Raw genomic sequence first — 20,198 nt, forward strand, 5'->3', positions numbered from 1 at the left:
AGCCCGCTGATTGGTAAAACAAGTTTACTAATTCTAAATTTATAAGATTCGCAGTTTTCTGCAGCATTGCTCTCTTGTTCTGTACCAGTGTTGCCCTTTGTTGTTTTTTCCCCCACCACTTGTCCTGTGATAATGTCTCTGACCAAAGTAGGTCAGTTCTGTACAGAAGAAAAAAGAAATGACACATCAAATGCCCCCTTTTATGTGAGCGCGCACACAGCCTGAAGCAGAAAGCCTGGGTTAACAGAGAAAGTTGATAACCACCTTTGTGATATCCATTATCTCTCACTGGGGTTTTTGGTTTTGTTAAGCCAGCTCGCTCAAAGAACTTACTTCGCAGCACGGCCCTCAGGATCCTTAAGTCAAAGTGATGTTTGGCCATTTCACACCCTAATACTGCCGTTGCCATTGTTTGTTGTCAGCAGCACTGTATCCAAACAAAACAAACACACTCAGGCTGCAGTCGAAGCATTTTCAGCTCTTATCTATGCGTAGTGCAGTCTGCTGCTTCTGACGTCCTGCTATTTTCCTGAAGTGGATAATGTAAGTGGAGTGTTTCAAACGGGTTCTCGTTCCGTTGTCAGAGCAGCAAAAGCTTGCGGAAGCTTGTCATAGTTCATCAGTGGGTATAAGGTTTTATGTGGTCTGATTCACTCTGAAGTAAACTGCTTTTTATTCATGCGTGACTAAATGAATGAATGAATGAATAAAGAATACAATTCTTAATGTCACTCAGTTGAGGGCTTCAGGCACGTAAGCATCATTAAACAAATTGTTATTGATTGAAACATCGTGTAGAGGCTTGTCTAGAATCTCATTTATCCAGGGAAGGAGAAGATTTCTGGACTTGTTTTTGGTCCTTGCCTTTCGCCTCTCATGCTAGAGGCTTCCTCAGTGCCTGCAGCTGGTGTGCAGCTCCAGGTATTCATTTAAGGCTACCAGCGAGTTATCGTTCACACAAAATTAATCACAAATAACTGTGTGAATGAAGGCAAAACCGTGTGTTTGGAGCGTTGCCAGGACTGTTTCGTAATTTGCTGACAGGCGTTGTTGTAAATCACATTCCCTGTTTAGAGATGGTATTTCCACTTTAACACAGGTGGCTTTTTTCCTCTCCTCTCTCAAACCATGGCTGTCCAAATTGTGTACATTGCTGCTCTCAGTAGAGTGCCCCCAATCCTTTTGATGCAGGTGTTCACTGTATATATTTCTGTGCACCCTTTGCCGCATTAGGCTGCATATATAAAGTTGCTCAGGTTGTGTTTAAGTGTTTTATCCTCTAGGCGTGTGTCTCAGGAACTTCAGTTGGGAGAAAAGCCTTTTAAGTTTCTCAAACACTGTAGCCACAAGCAGAATGATAATGTTGTTATGCCTGCTTTTTTCTTCTTTTTTTTGATGTTGTTGTGTTGTTTTTCCATAAATCTCTTTGGCTTGATGTTCTTTGACTTAATGAAGGCCCAGATGGAATAGCCACAGGTTTTAAGTGCTTTCTTCAGACGTGTGTGCTCCTTTGTTCCCTGTGCCTCTCCAGTTGGGAACTGTGGGAGTCCAAGCGTAGGTACTGGTCTGTGTGTGCAGGTTTCTGGTAAACAATAAAAAATATGAACTAAAATAAGCAATTTGTTTTACCTGACAACCTCCCCTGTGAACTTCATATTGCAGTCACAGTGAACTGATAATTCTGCAAAGGCTTCTTCTTAAGTTTAGATTTTGACCCAGGTCTCACCTGCACATCTGAATCAGTGGTGTGGTGTTGTTTCCCCCTGTTACTTTTCCCCTGTAGCGATTACAGTGACTGACATTAGTGAAGCCTTGGCATGGCCATGCTTTTATCTGTAGAAACTAATTTTTCATAGGTGGTTGTAAAGCAGAGTTCAAACAGATCTCATCGTGGATAACGAGCAGAAGCGTGTAGTTAACAAGCACAACCCGCCGCATAAGGAATACGCAACACTCCTTTGAGGACAGACACGCGATTTAAGAAAGGTGAAAGAAGTCTGTGTGATGTCAGATTGCTCCGATATGGGAATAGAGCACCTAAGGTCTGCCTGTATTTCAGTAATTTTCAGCAATTTTGAAGTCACCTAAAGTGAACTATAGCCTGCTGTGCACTTCATGAGAAAAAAAGAGAAAAATCCGGCATGCTGGGGACATATTAGGGGAAGAGATAGAAGCATGCACAATATTGTGTCTTTCAAACCTTTTATACTAAAGTTTGTTAAGTGCTTTATCCACAGGTGAGACCATTAATCATTAAATAAATGCACTGTGTAAAATGTCTCTGCTAGCTTAACCACCAGTGTCTTGGAAAAGAAGTGAGCTTTGCAGGACACAGTGCTCCACTGCTCTGCAGTCTGAAGTTTCCACTAATAGAAACCTTTTTAATATTTGATGAGCTCTGGTTTGAAGACTTGCATATAGCTGACAGTTGGGCCAAATGAATAGCTTTATTCAGCCTCTGGTCGTACTGATTTAGGCAGCACATTGTTAGACGTCCAGCACTGATCTTTCTATGCTCTTTTATAATCTCTGTCATATCTGCCAAGTACTGTAAAAGGGAATAAAGGTATATATTTCTGTCTTTGTGGTGCTCTTAATCAGCAGCTGAATCTTTACAAAACCGCCAACTGAGGTAATTTTGATTTATATTTCAGTAGCAAGGACCTCTACTTCAAATGTCGATGGCAAATGTTTTTGTTTATGAAGCAACAGGCTAGGCCAGAGGCTGTGGTTTGAGGAAGGCCTCATCGAGCTCCCAGGCCTGGCATATCTCTGATGACTTCGAATGAGGTTGACAACCAGAGAAAAAGCAGAGGGAGGGTGGGTCGCAGAAATGAGAACAAATGGATGTGTGGCACAAGTAGACATTTATAGACGTATGGCCGGAAGAGGAGTGTTTGGAGTTGTGGTCCAGCTCCTGAAATTCAGATAAATTATCTCACTATAAATTCGATATGGCAATAATAGCTCTTACTGAATCACTGGCGCCAATATTGATATGTCTATGTGCCTACTCTAAATGGATTTCCCTCGCCAATTGAAATCACTACTTAATGACTCCTTGTGGTGGTGCTTATTAAATGAATGAGGGTAAAGTGAACGGAAGTAACTGGTAAAAAAAAAAAGAAAGATGAAGCTCAGCAGGGAAAATGGCGGAAAGCAGGGAAAGAAAATGAAAGCTAATGAATTGAAATGGCGCGTTGTTAAATTTCACTACTAATGATGACGCAAACACATTGAGACCACGATGGACTGACTAAACATATCATTCCTGCTTTTTGCCTTCAGAGAGGTTCTCTTTTCTTTTTTACTGACAACAATTTAATAATGAATTGCAAATGATAATTTTCTACTGAGACGATTATCTACCACTTTCAGACATGGCATGCTGGTACTCAGTCGAGGTAAACATGGCGACATTTGGTCTCTAATGTCATTACTTCAGTGAAGATCAGTAAAGATAGTGACTTTTTCTATTTGTTGAAACTCTACCTTTATCTTTCCATTTGCTTGAAATGTCAGCGAGCACTCCTTGAACAGAAGCAGAAGAAGAAGAGGCAAGAGCCCCTGATGGTCCAGTCTAATGTGGATGGGCGATCACGGACCCGTCGGACCAAGCAAAGTGAGGAACAGGCTCCACTGGTGGAATCCTACCTCAGCAGCAACAGCAGCACTATCTACCATGGTAAAGCTTGCACTCCTCTCGGGCTGTGTTGATTCAGAAAGCTTAAACAGAGAATTAAAGAAAAACATCAGTTGAAGAAATAAAGAAGTCACACTGTTCGTTTAATAAGTCTTTCTTATTTATAAAGAGTATTTGTTCTTCCTGGCATCCCAATTAGAACTATAAACCAGACATGAAACCATTTTTTAAATGATTAGTGTTGCATAGCTGTAAAATTTACAGCTTTAAATAAGACATCATGTAGAAGGAATACAACACACTGCATCATCTACTGCAGTGCTGCAAATCAAACCACACAGGAGCAGAAACTGTCGATTCGAAGTACAACACATGTAGTATGGGATATCACACCCCCACAAGACTTGGATGAAGACCCCTTCTATTCAGTGCTTTAAGGCAGATGACTTGTGATGACATAGGTGCACGTGGGGCTGGACATATACACCGTGTCATCACAGTCACCCTTCATTTCTTACGTTCTTTACCTTGCCAAGAAAACCTCTGCTGAGTCGGGCTAGCTAGCTACTGCTAGTTAGCTCTGCTGTCTGTGGCTTGACGTTAGCTTAACTGTGCCTGATTGTGTTAGCCTCCACTGCTCAGTTGGTGCATAGGCTGTCCACGGAGCACTAATTTAGAGTTTTCTTGTGGAGTAATTTTGGTTTGGATTTTGGTATGAGTAACCAAAACCAAAGCAAGTAAAGCAGAAATCTTCTGTTCATTACTGTCTCCAGGGGACAGTGGGGATTGTCCACGCTAGGAGATTGATTACTGAAACCAAAGCCTGTGCGTTTTGTCACCAAACGCGCACGGGATTCCACCAGAGGAATAGCAACCTTATGGGCCCTTTATAAATGTATTCCTGTGATTAATTTCTGTGCTGCAGCTAGTTGGTCCATCATCTGGTCTCTCTATCATTTGGACGTTACATCCCCTACAGTCGCTCATTAAGCACTAAGGTGCTGATTGTCCGACTTGTCCTCTGATTGTTGTATATTTATGTATGTACATATGTCCCATGCTGTGTGTGTTGTACTGAGTAAACTAACTGAAAGAGAATGGGTAGATATGTTAAGAGGAACGAGCTACAACACAAGGTTGCCCCTTCCCTGGCTCAGTGAAGAGCAGCTATTAAACTGATGGTTGACCATGACGAATGCTTTCAGCCTCTCTGATCATCTAACTAGTGCCTGATTTTAAAACCAGAGGTGATCATTCTTTTGAGGTTGTAGCGCCCAAACTGTGGAACATCCTTCTGAAGTCAATCAGTTTGGCTGACTCTGTTATTTGTTTTAAGCGAATGCTGAAACTCATTTTTATAGGTTAGGGTTTCCTTTATCTGTTCCCCTTCATTTCATTCATGTACACGTATCATCAGTGTGCAGCTTTTATTCGAACTGTGAAGCACTTTGTAACTCTGTGTTTTGAAAAGTGCTATATAAATAAAGTTATTATGCCATACTTTATATGTTGTACCGAGTTACTCTCCTTCAGGGAACAGAAGTTATAGACATAACCATTTGTTATATCTGGGGCTGCTGAAGTCTTCTTATTTACACACAAAGGCCAGGCAGAGCATTTATTTATTTATTTATTTATTTATTTGTTGAGGGACAGTTTCTGGGATTAAGGCCAAAAACTGTCAGATTTTCTGTAGAGATAAGAGAAAGATGTTCCTCTGCAATATTCTTATATTCTGATACAAAAAAGAGAATAATAAACCATACCAATGCTACGGGAAAATGAATAAAAACATTCTAGCCTTCATTCACAGTTAGCTCCACACTTTTTCTAAGCTGGAAACTCTGGACTGTAAACCTGCAGTGATTTTAGCTACAGATTTGCAGCCCAGTATTAGTCCCATTTTGAGTAAAAAATTGACCTTACAGTCACTTACCGTATTTGTCAAAAATTGAGCATTTGTATTGCAATAGGTTGCTGTGAAAAAGTGTTTTCCACCTTCCTGATTTCTTATTCTATCGCATAGTTCTAGTGCACCACAAAAATGACCCAAAAACACATCGGCAAGTCCACCTCTGACTGACTAAAAAAAACAAATGAAGGTTTTTTCATGGCTTGAAAGTTGATTGGGATGCTTTGGAGTGACCTTAAACAGACCATTCATGATGTAAAATGCTCCGATGTGGCTCAGTTTAAACAATTCTGTAGAAAGGATTGCTTCAAATTCCTTCACAGTGATGTGAACAACTTGTTTTCAGTTATCACACATGCTTTGTTGCAGTTCTTGCTGCCAAGTGTGGCACAGCCAGTTATTAGTTTTAGGGGTCGAATAACTTTTTTTGCATTGGGTCAGGTAGGTTTGGATAGCATTTTTCCCCTCAATAAATTAAATCCTCATTTAAAAATTGCATTTTGTTTATATTTTAAAAAAAGAAATCTAAAAGGGGCAAATACTTTCAAATGGTATTGTGTATTACACTAGAATATAACGTAATGTTTAATGTGAAAGACATATTTATTATAACCCTGCATGTGCTTCAGTCATGTTCATTCCTGTGTTCAGTGCAAGAAGCTGAACAGGAAGAGGTGAAGGTGATGTCGGATCCACAGCCACCACGCTCAGCCAAAAAGGGCAAAGCATCAGCCAGTTCCACTCCACAGACAGGCAGTGAAAAGAAGGAGAGGAAGGGGAAACACAAAGGTCAGTGTGCTGGTTCAAATGGTTAATTAAACTGTGAAAAATGGATAAACATACTGTTCTTGGGCTTTGCACATCCATTTTTAAAGACCAAATAATCAGCTTTTAGAAGCGGTCCCCTGTGTGAAAAAGAGAGGATCCGAAATCCTTACTATCCAGCAGCTTCAACAGTCTATCCAAGCTCTGTTTACCATCCTCAGATAAGGTTTCCCCACTGATTTTTTGAGCCACAGCTGGCAACAGCACAACTGAGTGAAACGCGGCTGCCCTCTTAGCCCCTGCCATGGTGCCAAAGTCGTCATAGCTCAGTGTCTGTGATGATGTATGACAGACTGACACACCACAAATGAAGACCTACATTAGAAGATTAAAAAAAAAATGTGTTTGAACTCCAGCTACATTGCTGTCATTGTTTCCCTTATGCTTCCATGCCGTTCAACCTTCAGTGTGTTATTGCAGACTCAGCGCAATGAAATATAATAGTTAAGGTGTTTGCCAAAAAAATACATAGCTTGATCAACAATATCTGACTTTGGAGACATTTGGCATCTGACATACTGCAATACAGCAGATGCTTGCCTTTGGAATGACTTTGTCCCAGGAAAGTGAATTGGATTCAACTGTGGTAAAAGATTATCCAGGCCAACAGTGCCAAATTCACCACTGATTGATCTGTCTCACTTCTTCTTCTGTCTCATGCTCTGATTCGTTTAAAGCATAAGCAGAAATGATGCAGTCATTAGAAAATGAGCTCTAGGAAGATCAGAGGTTGTTCATTTTCAGTTTAGATAATGAAGATATGAAAATGCACCCTTTTACTTACTTTTGAAAAAATAGGATTCTTGATTTTTACACGCATCTCTCTCTCTCTCTCTCTCTCTCTCTCTCTCTCTCTCTCTCTCTCTATATATATATATATATATATATATATGTGTATATATACTCAGTAGAATGTACAGTCACATCAAAATGACGGCTTTGACAGGATGTTATGCAGCTATGTACACCCTTAAGGTGCTGCTAATCAAATGCATTTGATTAATTCATCATCAGCAAGTGTGAACATTTTTCTAAAAGCAGAATTTTCGGCAGTAAGTCTGGAGCTTCCGGATGTGTGTTAACATAATGCCACCCTCTTCCCTGAGTAGACTTCCTAGAAGTTTCACCCCAAGGCCAAACTGTGCTCTTCTGGGACAAAATTAAAAAAAAAAATGTTCAAGTTCATGACAGTACAATCAGAAAAAGTCTGAAAAAGCATGACTTGTTTGGAAGGGTTGCTAGGGGAAAGCAGAACATGACAACATGGCTTAAGTTTGCATCTGAAAAAATACTACAAGACAATAGAATGGAGCACTGTCCTTTGAACAGATGAGGTAAAGTGCAGATGTTTGGTTATAATGTACAGCATGATGTTTGGAGAAAAATGAATACGGTATATCGGCAAAAACACCTCATAACAACTGGCAGCAGTGGAGGGGAGATTTGGACACCTTGCGGTCATTTAGTTGACCATGAATTTCTGTGTATAAGGTTTTCTAGGGTCAAATGTGAGGTCATCTGTCCTGCAGCCAAAACTTACACCCAAAATGGGTTCATGCAACAGAAGAAAATAATTAAGGTGCTGCAGTGCTCCAGTCAAAGTCCAGACCACAACATGATTTAAATGCCGTGGCGGGACCTTAATAGAGCTGTAAATCTGAATGCCTGCAAACTCTATGCAATATTTTCTTTTTTCTTTTCTTTTCTTTTCTTTTTTTTTTCAATTCTTTTCGTAGGACAAGTGGAGAAGTGTCCTTTTTGCCTGAATGCACACTTTAGAAGTTGATTGAATATTGAAGACACAGAGCAAAACAATTACATAAAACAAAATGCCCAAAAGTGGAGAAATGGGAATGTTATCAGATTTACTCAGGCTAGCTGACTAAGTGATTAATGCACAAATTGTTGCTGAACAACCTGCCCTCGTTGTACTTTGCAGTGGTTCATTTAGACTTGAATCTTACGACAGCATGAAATACTGATAGTGGGAAAGAAGTGAGTCATTCTGAAAGAGTTTGTTTTTCTTTTTTGGGATTTTGACTCAGCAGCGATCGATGGCCTGGCTTCCCAGCAGGATGACAGTCAGATCCAGATCCTGACAGTGGGTCACCCCACCTCAGAGGAGGCCGAGGCAGAGCCCGTGATGAGCTGCACTCAGTCTCAGAGTAAACAGGATCTTCGCGTGACCATGCTCAAAAAAGGTACTGACAGCGCTCAAGAAAGCTTCTGCCACTGCATCTGCAATAGCACAACCACAAGTCCTTATTTACACCCACGGCGTTCTGGTCTGCTGCCGCGCTGTGTTGGTGGGAGGATGAAAAACACTGACTCATGTTAAAAAACACACAACTCCAAATAAATAGGCCATTTTAAAATCCAGCGTCTGAATGAAAAATAATATAATTATTCGTACTGTAAACACTCAGCACTATCACACATTAATTGTTCCATACATAATAAACACAAAAACTGTATAATCTATATTCGGTGAGCAGCAAAGGGAATTTTTTTGACTACGTTGACCGGTATGTGAACTGTAATTTACAATCAAATGCACTGATGCAAAAGTGTAGTGGAGAGAGTTGTTATAGTGCACGTGCTTCCTGATCCATTATGATAGTTGTTCATCACAGTGTACTGGGGAGCAAATAGAGAGGGAGTTGAGTGATGAGGGTTAGAGTTCAGGTGCTTAATTGGGTTTAACTTTGCAAAATTAAAAGTAAATAAAAAGATTATTTTAAGTGGCAAAAATGATGTTTTAGCCATCCCAGCACGAACTCTACGCTTTCTTCTTTTAAGACACAATGCTTTAAGTAAGATACATTTTCAGCAAGTTTTATGTGCCAAAAACTACAACAAAATCGCTCATTAAATGAGACTGTAATCAGTGAAAACACACACCAGATAAGCCACGTAAAATGCAGCCACAAGTGGATCAGTTTAAAGTCTGGTATTTAGCCACAGTATTGTTAGCACTAAATAAGTAACGTTATATACTATTATATTTTATGTTATATTTTTGTTGGCTGCAGTACATTTGCAATGATAAATGTAGTCACTGTAGCATCAGAACTGAGTAGACGGCAGATAATATACAGACCTGTCATCACAGCAAATATAACCTGTTAGTACTCAGTTTAAATACATAAAAATTCCAAAAGGTCTGAAACCTGGATCAGTATTGGTCTTTTTCTTTCTATCTATTTTGTCTATTTCTATTATGTGTTCCTGTTCGAGGCCTCGTTTTCCAATTTAATTTCTTTCTTTTGTTCTTTCTTCCTCTCGTTCCTTCTTTCCATCCTTCCTGTGAAGGTATATCGAGCAGCATGAATTTTGATGAAGAGGAGGATGATGATGATGAAATTAGCTCCAGTTCTTCACAGCTCAACAGCAACACAAGACCAGGCTCTGCCACAAGTAAAAAGTCAAGCAAGGTAAAATTAATTTCACAGCATGAATTTGTACTCTCTCCATGTCTTTTTGCGCAGCACCGAGCACCTTTTGACAGTAGCTAATAAAAAACAAAAATCTGCTATGTATTTTATCACCAGTTTGGACAGTTTCCCAGCTGAAAGTAGAGTTGCAGACAATTATAGCTTAATTTAAAACAAATTAAGTATTTCCCATATGCCAGGGGTCTCAAACTCCAGTCCTCGAGGGCTGATCTCCTGCAACTTTTCCTTTTGTCCCTGTTGTACCACACCTGAATACAATTAGTAGGTCATTAGCAAGACTCTATAGAGCCTGACTGCACGCTGAGGTGGCAATTCAGCCATTTGATTCATGTTACAGCAGCTCGAGAGTGAATGAACATGGTGCAATAAAAGTACTTTTAGAAAACAGGTTTCAGAAACAGGTTTATTTTTTCCATGTTTTTCTAGGACCACACATTGTACTCTGCTTCTTACTAGTCTTGTGGATGCAGGTATGCTGTCATGTTTTTGGGGAGGACCCATACAACTTCAATTTGCTTGAGGAAGACTCAATAACAGAAATGTTAACCAGGTCAAGTGATTCCTTTAAACCTATGATTGTTCCTCAGTTGTTTTCTTACCTCAGTGAGCATTTTGCTGGATGCCCACTTGTAAGAAAGTAGCCAAAGTACAAAGATGTCTTTGTTTATAGATATAGCGTGGTGCAAAAGTCTTGAGCCACCCTTCATTTTTTGTAGTCTTTGCTTCCAAGAAGCCAGAGTTTCTAGTTTTTTGTTTTTAACGTGGTGTTGGGCCATAGTGCCTTAGCCTTCCAGCTTTTCTTTGGGTATCAACTGCTTTTTGCTAATTTTCTGTAGAGTCCTTGTACCTGACCATTATCAGAGCACTTTTTTCCTTTTTTGCTGAGCCATTTAAGTCTGACCTATGAATCATTCAAGCATAAAACTCAAGGGATTAACCAGTGTTGTATTCACACATAAAAGACAACTTAGCAAAGATCCAATTCTGAAATGTCATGTCTTTAAGAAATAGTGGGGAAAAACAGAAAAGGCATGTCACAGGACAGAGATACATCTGGCTCTTTAGTTGATCCATCTTCTGTTCACTGAACCGTCATCAGAAATGGTCTCAGTGGGTATGTGGCTTTCAAGAAGCCATTCTTAAGGAAGGGAAACAAGGAGAAAAGGTTGAGGTATCCCAAAGTACACAAGAATTGTACTGAATATCAGTGGCAAAATGTCTTATGGAGTGAAAAACATCAATTTGAATCTGCAGCATATATGGAGGAGTTCAGGAGAGAAGGGACAACTCTGTCATGTTTTGGAGTCAAAACTGAACGGTAGCATCAGATGTTGATCCACTATGTAATACCATTTGGAAAGTGTCTGATTGGCAATGACTTCCTTTTTCAGTACAAACACTCTGCAAATGCAGTAAAAGTATAGCTAAGTAGAAAAGCACAGAATGTAACACACAGTTATGGACTTCCCAGCCTTTGCTGTCTCTTTCCCCTTTTGATAACATAATTTCTCTTTGCTCTTCTTTCCACTCTAATTTTTTCCCTTCAGTCATTTCAATGTTCTGTCTCTGCTCCAGGTCCTTATTTTAGACACAGTGTGCTCATTCTTAATCCCAGTGGACAATTTGATTTTCAGACTCATTACTCTGCTTTAATGCTCAGCGGTCCACCATTTCACGAGGGCTCTTGCCATGTTTGATCCTACAGGAGGTGGCCTCAGCACCCACTCCACCAGTCAGTGAACCTGCCATTGATGTTGATGACCTTGAGGAGTTTTCTCTGCGCCCAGCACCGCAGGGGGTCAGAGTGAAGTGCAGAATCACCAGGGACAAAAAGGGCATGGACAGAGGCATGTATCCGACCTACTATCTCCACTTGGAGAGAGAGGATGGCAAGAAGGTGAGACGAGTCTTCAAGGTTTAAAAACATATTACACAAGATATCTGTCTGTTACAGTAAGTTGTTAACACTTGTGGTATCAAACCACGTTGATTGTCTGTAGGTGTTTGACAGTATGGTTTGGTTTGGTAACAGGTGTTCCTGTTAGCTGGGAGAAAGAGGAAAAAGAGTAAAACATCAAATTACCTCATCTCCATTGATCCAACTGATCTGTCTCGAGGTGGAGAGAGTTTTATTGGCAAACTGAGGTAAGTCCTCAGTGGCTTTGTTGTATTAAACACTTTAGCAGCCTACATTAGGAATTACATACTGTATGGCATTGGCAATGTTAATCTATATGGCACATTTCATTATATAGAAAGCCAATGTGCTTAACACAGAAGAAAGAAATGCATTAAAAAAGGTACAATACCTTAAGGCAGTGAAAATAGCAAAATAAAATGGACAGCTATAGAGTGTAGGTCTGTGTGAACAAAAAGGTTTTGAGTCTGTTTCTGAATGTTTGCACGGATATAACTGATCTCAGGTAAGCAGGCAGCTTGTTCCAAAGAACAGGACCACAGTAACCGGACGCTCCCTCAGCATACTTGCATCTGAACATTTAAAAGATCTGGACCTGAAGACCTGAGAGGTCTGACTGGGTTATAAACAGTGAGCAAGTCAGAGGAGAGGATGTACTCAAGGGACCAAACTACTAAGAGCTTTATGAACTAATAAAAAGCTTTTAAAGGTAATTCTGTATTGCACTGGCAGTCTATGAAATGACTTCAATACTGCAATAATATGTTCAAATTCCTGCATACCTGTGAGGACTCTGTTGCTGCATTTTAATATGATGAGAGTCGGTCTACTGATTATTTGTGAGAGTCCTGCAAATGGAGAAGCCACAATAATCTAAACTAATTTATATGAAAGCATGGACAAATTTTACTTTGAGATAAGAATTTTCTAACTTTTCTATCATTAGAAAAGCAGTTCTTACTAACCTTATTGATGTTTTTATCAAACCTGAGATCACTGTCCAAAATGATGCCAAGGTTTCTGACCCGCTCACTGTGCTTCAGAGGAAGAGATGATAAATATGAATACATTTTTTTGATGATGATGGGTACAACTATGTATCACCTGTATAAGAATTTCAAGATAATATTATGATTCTTTATGATAGTACCAAGAAAGAGCTTGTAAAGGTTCAAGTGTCTCGAGGGCTCAAGGACGGATCCTTGAGGAAATTTTAGATGTGTAGATCTAAAACTCATTCAGCCTTTAAATTAAAATGTCACGATCAACAGTGTCAAAAGCAGCAGTGAGATCAAGCACAAGTAAAACTGCAACTCTCTGTGAGTCACTGTTTATCTGCAGGTCATTGATGACTTTAGCAGGAGCTGTTTCTATGATTAGATCTGAACCCTGATTGGTATTTATCATAAATGCTGTGATTTGAAAGGTATTCATCCGGTTGTTTGTAAGCATTTTTCAAATATTTTGAGGAATGAAAAATTAGAAATGCCTCTATAATTATTCATTACCAGTGACTCTAAGTTGTTCTTGTTGAGTAGCAGTGTGATTACAGCACATCTCAGAGAAACAGGGAAAACTTCAGTCTGGAGAGAACTATTGATAATATCATCTGTAAAACAACGAGACACAGATTTGAAGAGTTTGTTGGGGATGTTGTCAAGTAAAGAAGTGCAAGACTTTAACTGATGAATAATTTCTTCCAGATCAGAATACATAATCTGAGTAATTATTCTAAGTGTTAGATTTCTTATTTAACTTTTGTGCTGGCATTACTATTTCTCATCTAATATAATAGTATTTAAAACAAAACAAAACAAAACATGATTGACATAATCATTAGAAACAGCTTCAAGGCTCCATGGAAGCCACTCTAGGGTTTAATCAAATATGGGCCTGTGCAACCTTTTAGTCTTTGGACCACTGGCCGATGTACCGCTCAAAGCTTTGCAATCACTGTCCTGCTTGAATGATGGTGGTCTAAATTGGAACGAACAGTGACCTTTTATCAGTCCTTGGCCTAAATGAGATATCTAAATGAGACGCCTAAACATGTGGCTTCTAAGAACAATTTCTAAATGGCACCACCTACACCACACAAGTAGGTGTCAAGTCAAAGTTGTTTAAAATACCCTGCACGAGTATAACCGAGTAATGCAAATGTTGCTCTCCAATATTAGATAAATGGTTATTTCATAGCTGGAATTGAGTATAGTTGGCCAATCCTGCAGATTCTGTTTTTATTGCCATTTACTGGTGTGCGGTGCATTAATGGCTATTAAGAACTAATGACTGACAGTCTAAAAAGTGTAAGAACTAATTAATGATTGATTGAACAGCATAATACATCAAACATCAGTGCTACAGTACAGCGAGATATGTTTTCTAATTTCTCATTTTATAGAAAAAGGTTGCTCAGTGAAAAGTGAGTGCAAAATATGAAAGTAAATGTGGTATAAGAAAAAAAGATCGAGTGGGGTAGGGAGGGAGAAGGTGGGATGAAATTAAGCAAAGCTGCTCTCGCTGGGAATCGAGTCAAGGATGGTGTATGTCTTAATTTGTCAACTTTTCGGCCAGTGTTCACCTCATGTAAGAATTCACTTAAAGACAGAGCACTAGCCACTTGCCTTGTCTGTCAGGATTTAGATTGGACCACCCACCTGCCAAAATCCAGTCTATCAATCACTGCTGAGCCATAAGCCAACAAGGACGAACTCGAGTGGAACACAACAATTATATTTAAAGGGGCATGAAGTCAAAAGCATGCAGTGATTTGCAAACGCTGTACTCTGCTTTATTTCCCTTTCAGTTTGTATCCATAGACAGTATGTAGACGGCTCTGGAAAAATCACTCCACTTACGATTTTATCTGTGAACTCGGCGAACACTTTCTTGACGATTTTATGATCTCATTGGCTAGCTTAAGTCTTACTGAATGCAACATGATTCATTTTGTAAGGTGTGGTTTCCGTTAAAACTAAATGAGATGATGAAGGGAGTTATACTCCAGGGAGAGCACAAAAACACAGGTTTGACACCAGTGACAATTAGTTGTTGCAAAGTAGCTCAGTTCATATTTCAAAACTCAAGCGTCAAACTATATGATCTGTTTTCATTATGTAATGAAACCTGGATACCTGTTATTTCTAGTTATTTGTTTTTTATATATTTAGCAGGGATAGCGCATGTTAATGGACCAAAAATATAATATGTAAACATGCCAGATTATAGCAAAGCTGCTAATTTACGCCGGTGTTTTGTTTTAAACAGTCATTACATTCCTTAATGTGTTGTGTTTTGTTTGCAGATCAAACCTCATGGGAACTAAGTTCACTGTATATGACAACGGTCTGAACCCTATGAAGAGCACCACCAGCCTCGAAGCTAGCAACTTGCGTCAAGAGCTAGCAGCCATTTGCTATGTGAGTTCATCGAAATGACTTTTTTTTTGGACAATACTTGGGTTTTCACATTGCTGAAAGGATACAGCATTATTATTATTTTGATTTTGTTAGACATATGCTGTAATACTACTTATTTAAAATAATGTATTTTTCCAGTAACCTGTTTAAAACTGCAGAAATGGAAAAAAGTTGCAGCAGAATTGTGAATGGAGCAGCTCTGTCCTCCCTGTCCTAAGCCCTGGCAGCACACAAGCACTGTGCATGACACATGACAGTACAATGTGCTGCAAAAATTCAGATGCAGTGTTTAAAATTGAGATGTGGCCATGTCTCCCTTGAAAAAAAGCTGCTAATCTCAAGGGACCTCATGGTTAAATAAAGGTTAACTAAATGAAATACATTTTAAAAAGTTTGCCAGGTTATGGCTTGAAAATAGCCCAAAAAAAAAAAAAGGAAATAACATGGACGTCAGCCGGTCGTCTTCCGATGGCAGTGAGCAAAAAGACAAATATTAGCTAAAGCTAAGGCTTTGAAAAGTACAGCTTTATATAACTGCATCCAGAATTAACATTCAGTAATCCACCTTAGGATAACATTTCTTTAAGAAAGGGCATTGAGAGGTGATCTGTTTATCTTTTTTAATTCTTTTTTTTTAAATTTAGGAAACCAATGTCTTAGGATTTAAAGGGCCTCGAAAAATGAGTGTCATCATTCCTGGAATGAACATGGACCACGAGAGAGTGTCTATTCGGCCACGAAATGTATGTGTTGCCCAATTTCTCAGTAGTCGCAGCTGCTCTGACCAGTTCAGCCTCTTCTAATACTTATTTAATCGATCCGATACATATGGTGTCCATGTCCAAGGCTTTTCTATTCTTCTTCATTACAGGATCATGAGTCACTGCTGGCCAGGTGGCAGAACAAGAACACAGAGAGCGTGATTGAACTTCACAACAAGACGCCTGTGTGGAACGATGACACACAGTCCTACGTGCTCAACTTCCACGGCAGAGTCACTCAGGCTTCCGTTAAGAATTTCCAAATTATTCACGACAATGACCGTAAGCTTTCGTTCACACATAATATTTCCTAATATTTAACAAAGGCTAAAGACAAAGGTCTGTTCCTGTTTTATAATCTTGTTTTACCCAGTGACTGTTTGAGACAGCCACATAAGCTGATACTGTGGATGCTATTATATTAGACAGTATTGTTTTTAAATGTTACATATAGGTACTTGTCAGACAGATTTAGAAAATAACTTTATAAATATAACAAATATAACATTTCTTCATGTTGTTGGCTCCTTACACGGAATTGTAATAAACACCCCTCATTTCTTACATCTTGCAAGTAAAAATGGAAAATGTGTGCAGTTATTGACTAAAAAATGTGCAAATTTGCATGGAAAAACAAGATATAAGCAAAAGTAGAGTCTTTATAATTTGTATTTTGGATATTTCTTATGACCACCTGTGTTCTTTAACACAGCCGGAAGTCTCTTTGGCAAGCTTTCTTGTAATTTCAGGAGTGTTCAGGAATAGTTCTCCAGGTTTCTTGAAGGACTCTCAAAGCTCTTCTTTGAATGTTGGCTGCCTTTTGTTCTGTTCTCTGTTGAGATGATCCCACACTGCTTCACTGCTTCACTTGCTGGCATAAAATACAATTTTTTGCTGTGTTATATTTATATTTGGCTTTTTTCATAGTTCCAAAGAAAGAAACAAAAACTGGATTGAAAATGAGTGAAAAATCAGCCAAAGGAAAACTACAGAAAGTTTGTAGAACTGTTGCTGAGGGGCAGATTATTTTACACTATACTTTACATCATACAGTTTATTTCGTCAGTTATGCGTATTAATATTGCCATAAAGAAATAGGTACTTATGAGTTTTGTGAAGAAGCACAGTAAAAAGGGGAAATGTTTCAAATCAGCTCAGACATAATCTGTTTCCCACTTGTTTTTCCCTCTGCAGCTGACTATATTGTGATGCAGTTTGGCCGTGTGGCAGAAGATGTGTTCACCATGGACTATAACTACCCAATGTGTGCCCTGCAAGCCTTTGCCATTGCCCTCTCCAGCTTTGACAGCAAGTTAGCTTGTGAATAGACTCCAGCCTGAAGTTCAGTGGATAACTACTCCTCCTGTTGTCTCAACAAGGGCTGCTTATGTATCACTGGGACTGATTTGAGATCACCAGTTACCTTGGAAGTCCCATGTATCCTGAAATGCTTTATGGGACTTAAATTATGTGTACGTATGTGTGTGGGGGTGGGGTGGGACCTCAGGATGGTGTTTGTCAGTGGAAGAAAACAAGCACAAAGAGTAATCCACTTTCCAAATCAGATTCATTTGTTTTGATAACTATAGTCATTTTGTACTGCAATGGCATTATAAATATGTTTCTTTATGTAGTAGTTCTAGTAATTTAACATTTCTTTATCTGTAAACTATAACTAACCGTTATGCATCAGTAAGTTTAAAAAAAGTTGACTGGGTTATGTAAACTACCAACACAAAGTCATACTCTTCCTCGAGCATGGATACTGCTAATATACTTACTGAATTAATAATAACATGCACGTCACAATGTATTTATTTTATTGACATATTTATTACCTGCTCATTTTATGTTCTCTGCTGTCATTTGCAACAAATTCTGCTGTAATCGCTCCACGGAACTGCAAGCACATTAAATGTCATGATAGGAAGATCACTTGTATCCACAGTGGAAACAAAAAAAAATTAGAGGTATGAAAAGGGGAAAGGCATGTTACACAGTGCTGTGTATCATATACAATATTGTGTCACAGTGTCATATACGTGAATGTATAGGATGATGGTGCACTTTACTTTGAAGTCTGTGGTGGATGAGCTATAGCTGTACATACTTTATTGTGCCTTTGAAGACTAATTCCAGTGTTACACCTTGGCCGTAAAATGAGCTGAGCTTGAATTGGTCTTTGCGTTTTTTGCTTTCCTCACATACACCGAGAGGATTTCTCTGTAGCTACTTAGAATTTTTTTTTTCTTTAATGAAAGTTCATTTCGACTGAAAAACAATGCCTGGGGTTGCACAACATTCAGAAGATAATATTCCAAAGTGTGCATCTTAAGATTTTAACTTAAAATTATATTTAGGGTCCAGAACATGTTGCACTAAATAGATGGCTATTTATTTACATAATACTGTAAATCAGGCAGCAGATATATAGCAGATATCTGAGGTACTCGGGCCTAAGTGTCACAGTCCTGGCTCAGTGTTTTTAGACTTCACTTATTTGTCTTGTTTCCATGTCTGTTGTATTTAGGTTTACATTTTCCTGTGGCATCATTATGTTTATTCTAGTCAGCTGTTTCCTCACGTGTCCCCACTTCCCCTCATCACCTCATGTGCGTATTTAAGTCTTTTGTCTCTTACTGTTCGTTGTCAGGTCGTCTGCCTATGTTCCCCCATGTTAGTCTTAGTCAAAGTTATAGTCTTAGCTGTTGAGTTGAGTTTTTTCTTTATTTATGTTTATGTAGTCCTCCTCTCGCTTTTGATTCTTGTATCAGCCCAAATAAAGGCTGGCCTTTTGTTTAACTTTAGTTCAGTTCTCTCACGTCCGCTTTTTGGGTCCATACCTTAAACACACCGGCTGCCCGGCCGTGACACTAAGGTTTTGCTGGGATCTTCTGATCTCTGCTTGGAAAATGTACCGAACAGAAATTGACTTACTGCCAACAGACATACTCGTACAATGTGAAACTACCATAGCTTCGATGCATCTTCCATCTTTTGCTTTATGTATTAAATTAGCTCTGTGCTTCACTGAGATGGAGTATGATACATTCCTCATCCGACTGGCAGTAAGTTTCTATATCACGTAGTTTATTGCTGTTCATATTTTTACTCAAACTATTATTCCTCTTGCTCCTTATGGGGCAGTATCCTTTCTCAAATATATGACGGTATTTTGTATTTTACAACCATTAAAAAAAAAAAAAAAAAATGCTGAATGGAGGTGACGAACAATCTCCACTATTGTTACTGTGGGTTCTGAGCAAATCTTTATCAGATGTGCTATTCTTGTACTCAACTGTGTTCTAACTATTTCAAATTTCTATTTTAAAATTGTTGATACTCTTGCTGTAAAGTCTGCTTTTCATACATGTGTCCAAGAGCCAGAGGTTCTGTCACTTTGTTTTTAGTGCTGTCATTGTAACGTACAGTAAATGGTGTACAATTTACTGTGGTGGTACACAGTCCTTTGTTCATGAAAAAAAGAAATAAAATGACATAAAAATACTCCAAAATATGCTTTCTGTTTCCTCAAGAATCCAGATGTTTCAGAAGTTGGTACAGCGATCACAGAACATGGTCACGTGTCTTTACTACAGAAAAGAAATAAACACTGTTACAGTACTTTACTTTTCTGGTTACAAATCCAGGTGTGTGATAAAGCTCACGCGTAAGTTCAAGACGGAAGGTCTGCATTCATTCATCTTTCTGCTTCCTCAGCTTCCTCAGGTGTTTGACTGCTATTCATTACATCACTTCCACCTTCCCGTACCGTAAAACGTTGTCGTCCAATCATCTTTCTGCTTGTTGTCTTCAGCATACCTTAAGTCGCACTGCTCATCTTTCATTAATTTTGCTGTAAAGGGCCATCAGAGTCTAATCGCCAAATAGAATAACTGAATTGTGTATATCAATAAATCATGTTGAGTTTCTTCTAATGATCTCGCTTTTATTCTAATCAACCTGGATTAGATACTCTAACCAGAAAACCTCTGAGTACACACCAAATATTTCGTTGTAAATGAGTAAAAACATTAAAACCCCCAAATACTTGCTGAGATTTCCTGCAATATTGTCTTTTGAAGTTTATGTTAACAAAGTTGTTTTAAGAAAAAATCCCCAAATTTAGCATTTTTACTGATGGAACTAAAAAGTAGAGTGACCCAAATATGCATAAACAGGTGCAGTCAGTACAAATAAAACATCGTAAAATGACTGAATCTTGTATCATGTACTCAATCTGTGTGTACTTTGCTCTCTTTTTT

The 20,198-nt window shown here is 38.8% G+C and overlaps 1 protein-coding gene and 1 long non-coding RNA gene across 4 annotated transcripts in view; one reads left to right on the forward strand and one right to left on the reverse strand.

Moving 5' to 3' along the window:
• tub (TUB bipartite transcription factor) overlaps nt 1–19,440 on the forward strand; it is a 55,799-nt gene extending 36,359 nt beyond the window's left edge. For 2 of the 3 annotated variants that reach the window (XM_025906152.1, XM_025906153.1), the window contains exons 3-12: nt 3,523–3,685; nt 6,207–6,344; nt 8,426–8,581; nt 9,693–9,814; nt 11,541–11,732; nt 11,868–11,980; nt 15,058–15,172; nt 15,817–15,915; nt 16,044–16,215; nt 17,128–19,440. In XM_025906152.1, the coding sequence (XP_025761937.1) occupies nt 3,523–3,685; nt 6,207–6,344; nt 8,426–8,581; nt 9,693–9,814; nt 11,541–11,732; nt 11,868–11,980; nt 15,058–15,172; nt 15,817–15,915; nt 16,044–16,215; nt 17,128–17,261 (1,404 nt within the window). In that variant the 3' untranslated portion in view covers nt 17,262–19,440. The remainder of the gene's footprint in view (nt 1–3,522; nt 3,686–6,206; nt 6,345–8,425; nt 8,582–9,692; nt 9,815–11,540; nt 11,733–11,867; nt 11,981–15,057; nt 15,173–15,816; nt 15,916–16,043; nt 16,216–17,127) is intronic. The other variant, XM_005466988.4, reaches the window with a different exon arrangement.
• On the reverse strand, nt 486–3,577 carry LOC112846568 (uncharacterized). Its single transcript, XR_003219579.1, has 2 exons — nt 3,493–3,577; nt 486–1,582 (listed from the first exon to the last, which is right to left on the reverse strand). It is a non-coding gene; the product is annotated as an uncharacterized LOC112846568 (long non-coding RNA).
• Nucleotides 19,441–20,198: the final 758 nt, after the last annotated feature.

Source organism: Oreochromis niloticus, linkage group LG1, assembly GCF_001858045.2.
Source record: "Oreochromis niloticus isolate F11D_XX linkage group LG1, O_niloticus_UMD_NMBU, whole genome shotgun sequence".
NCBI lineage: Eukaryota > Metazoa > Chordata > Actinopteri > Cichliformes > Cichlidae > Oreochromis > Oreochromis niloticus.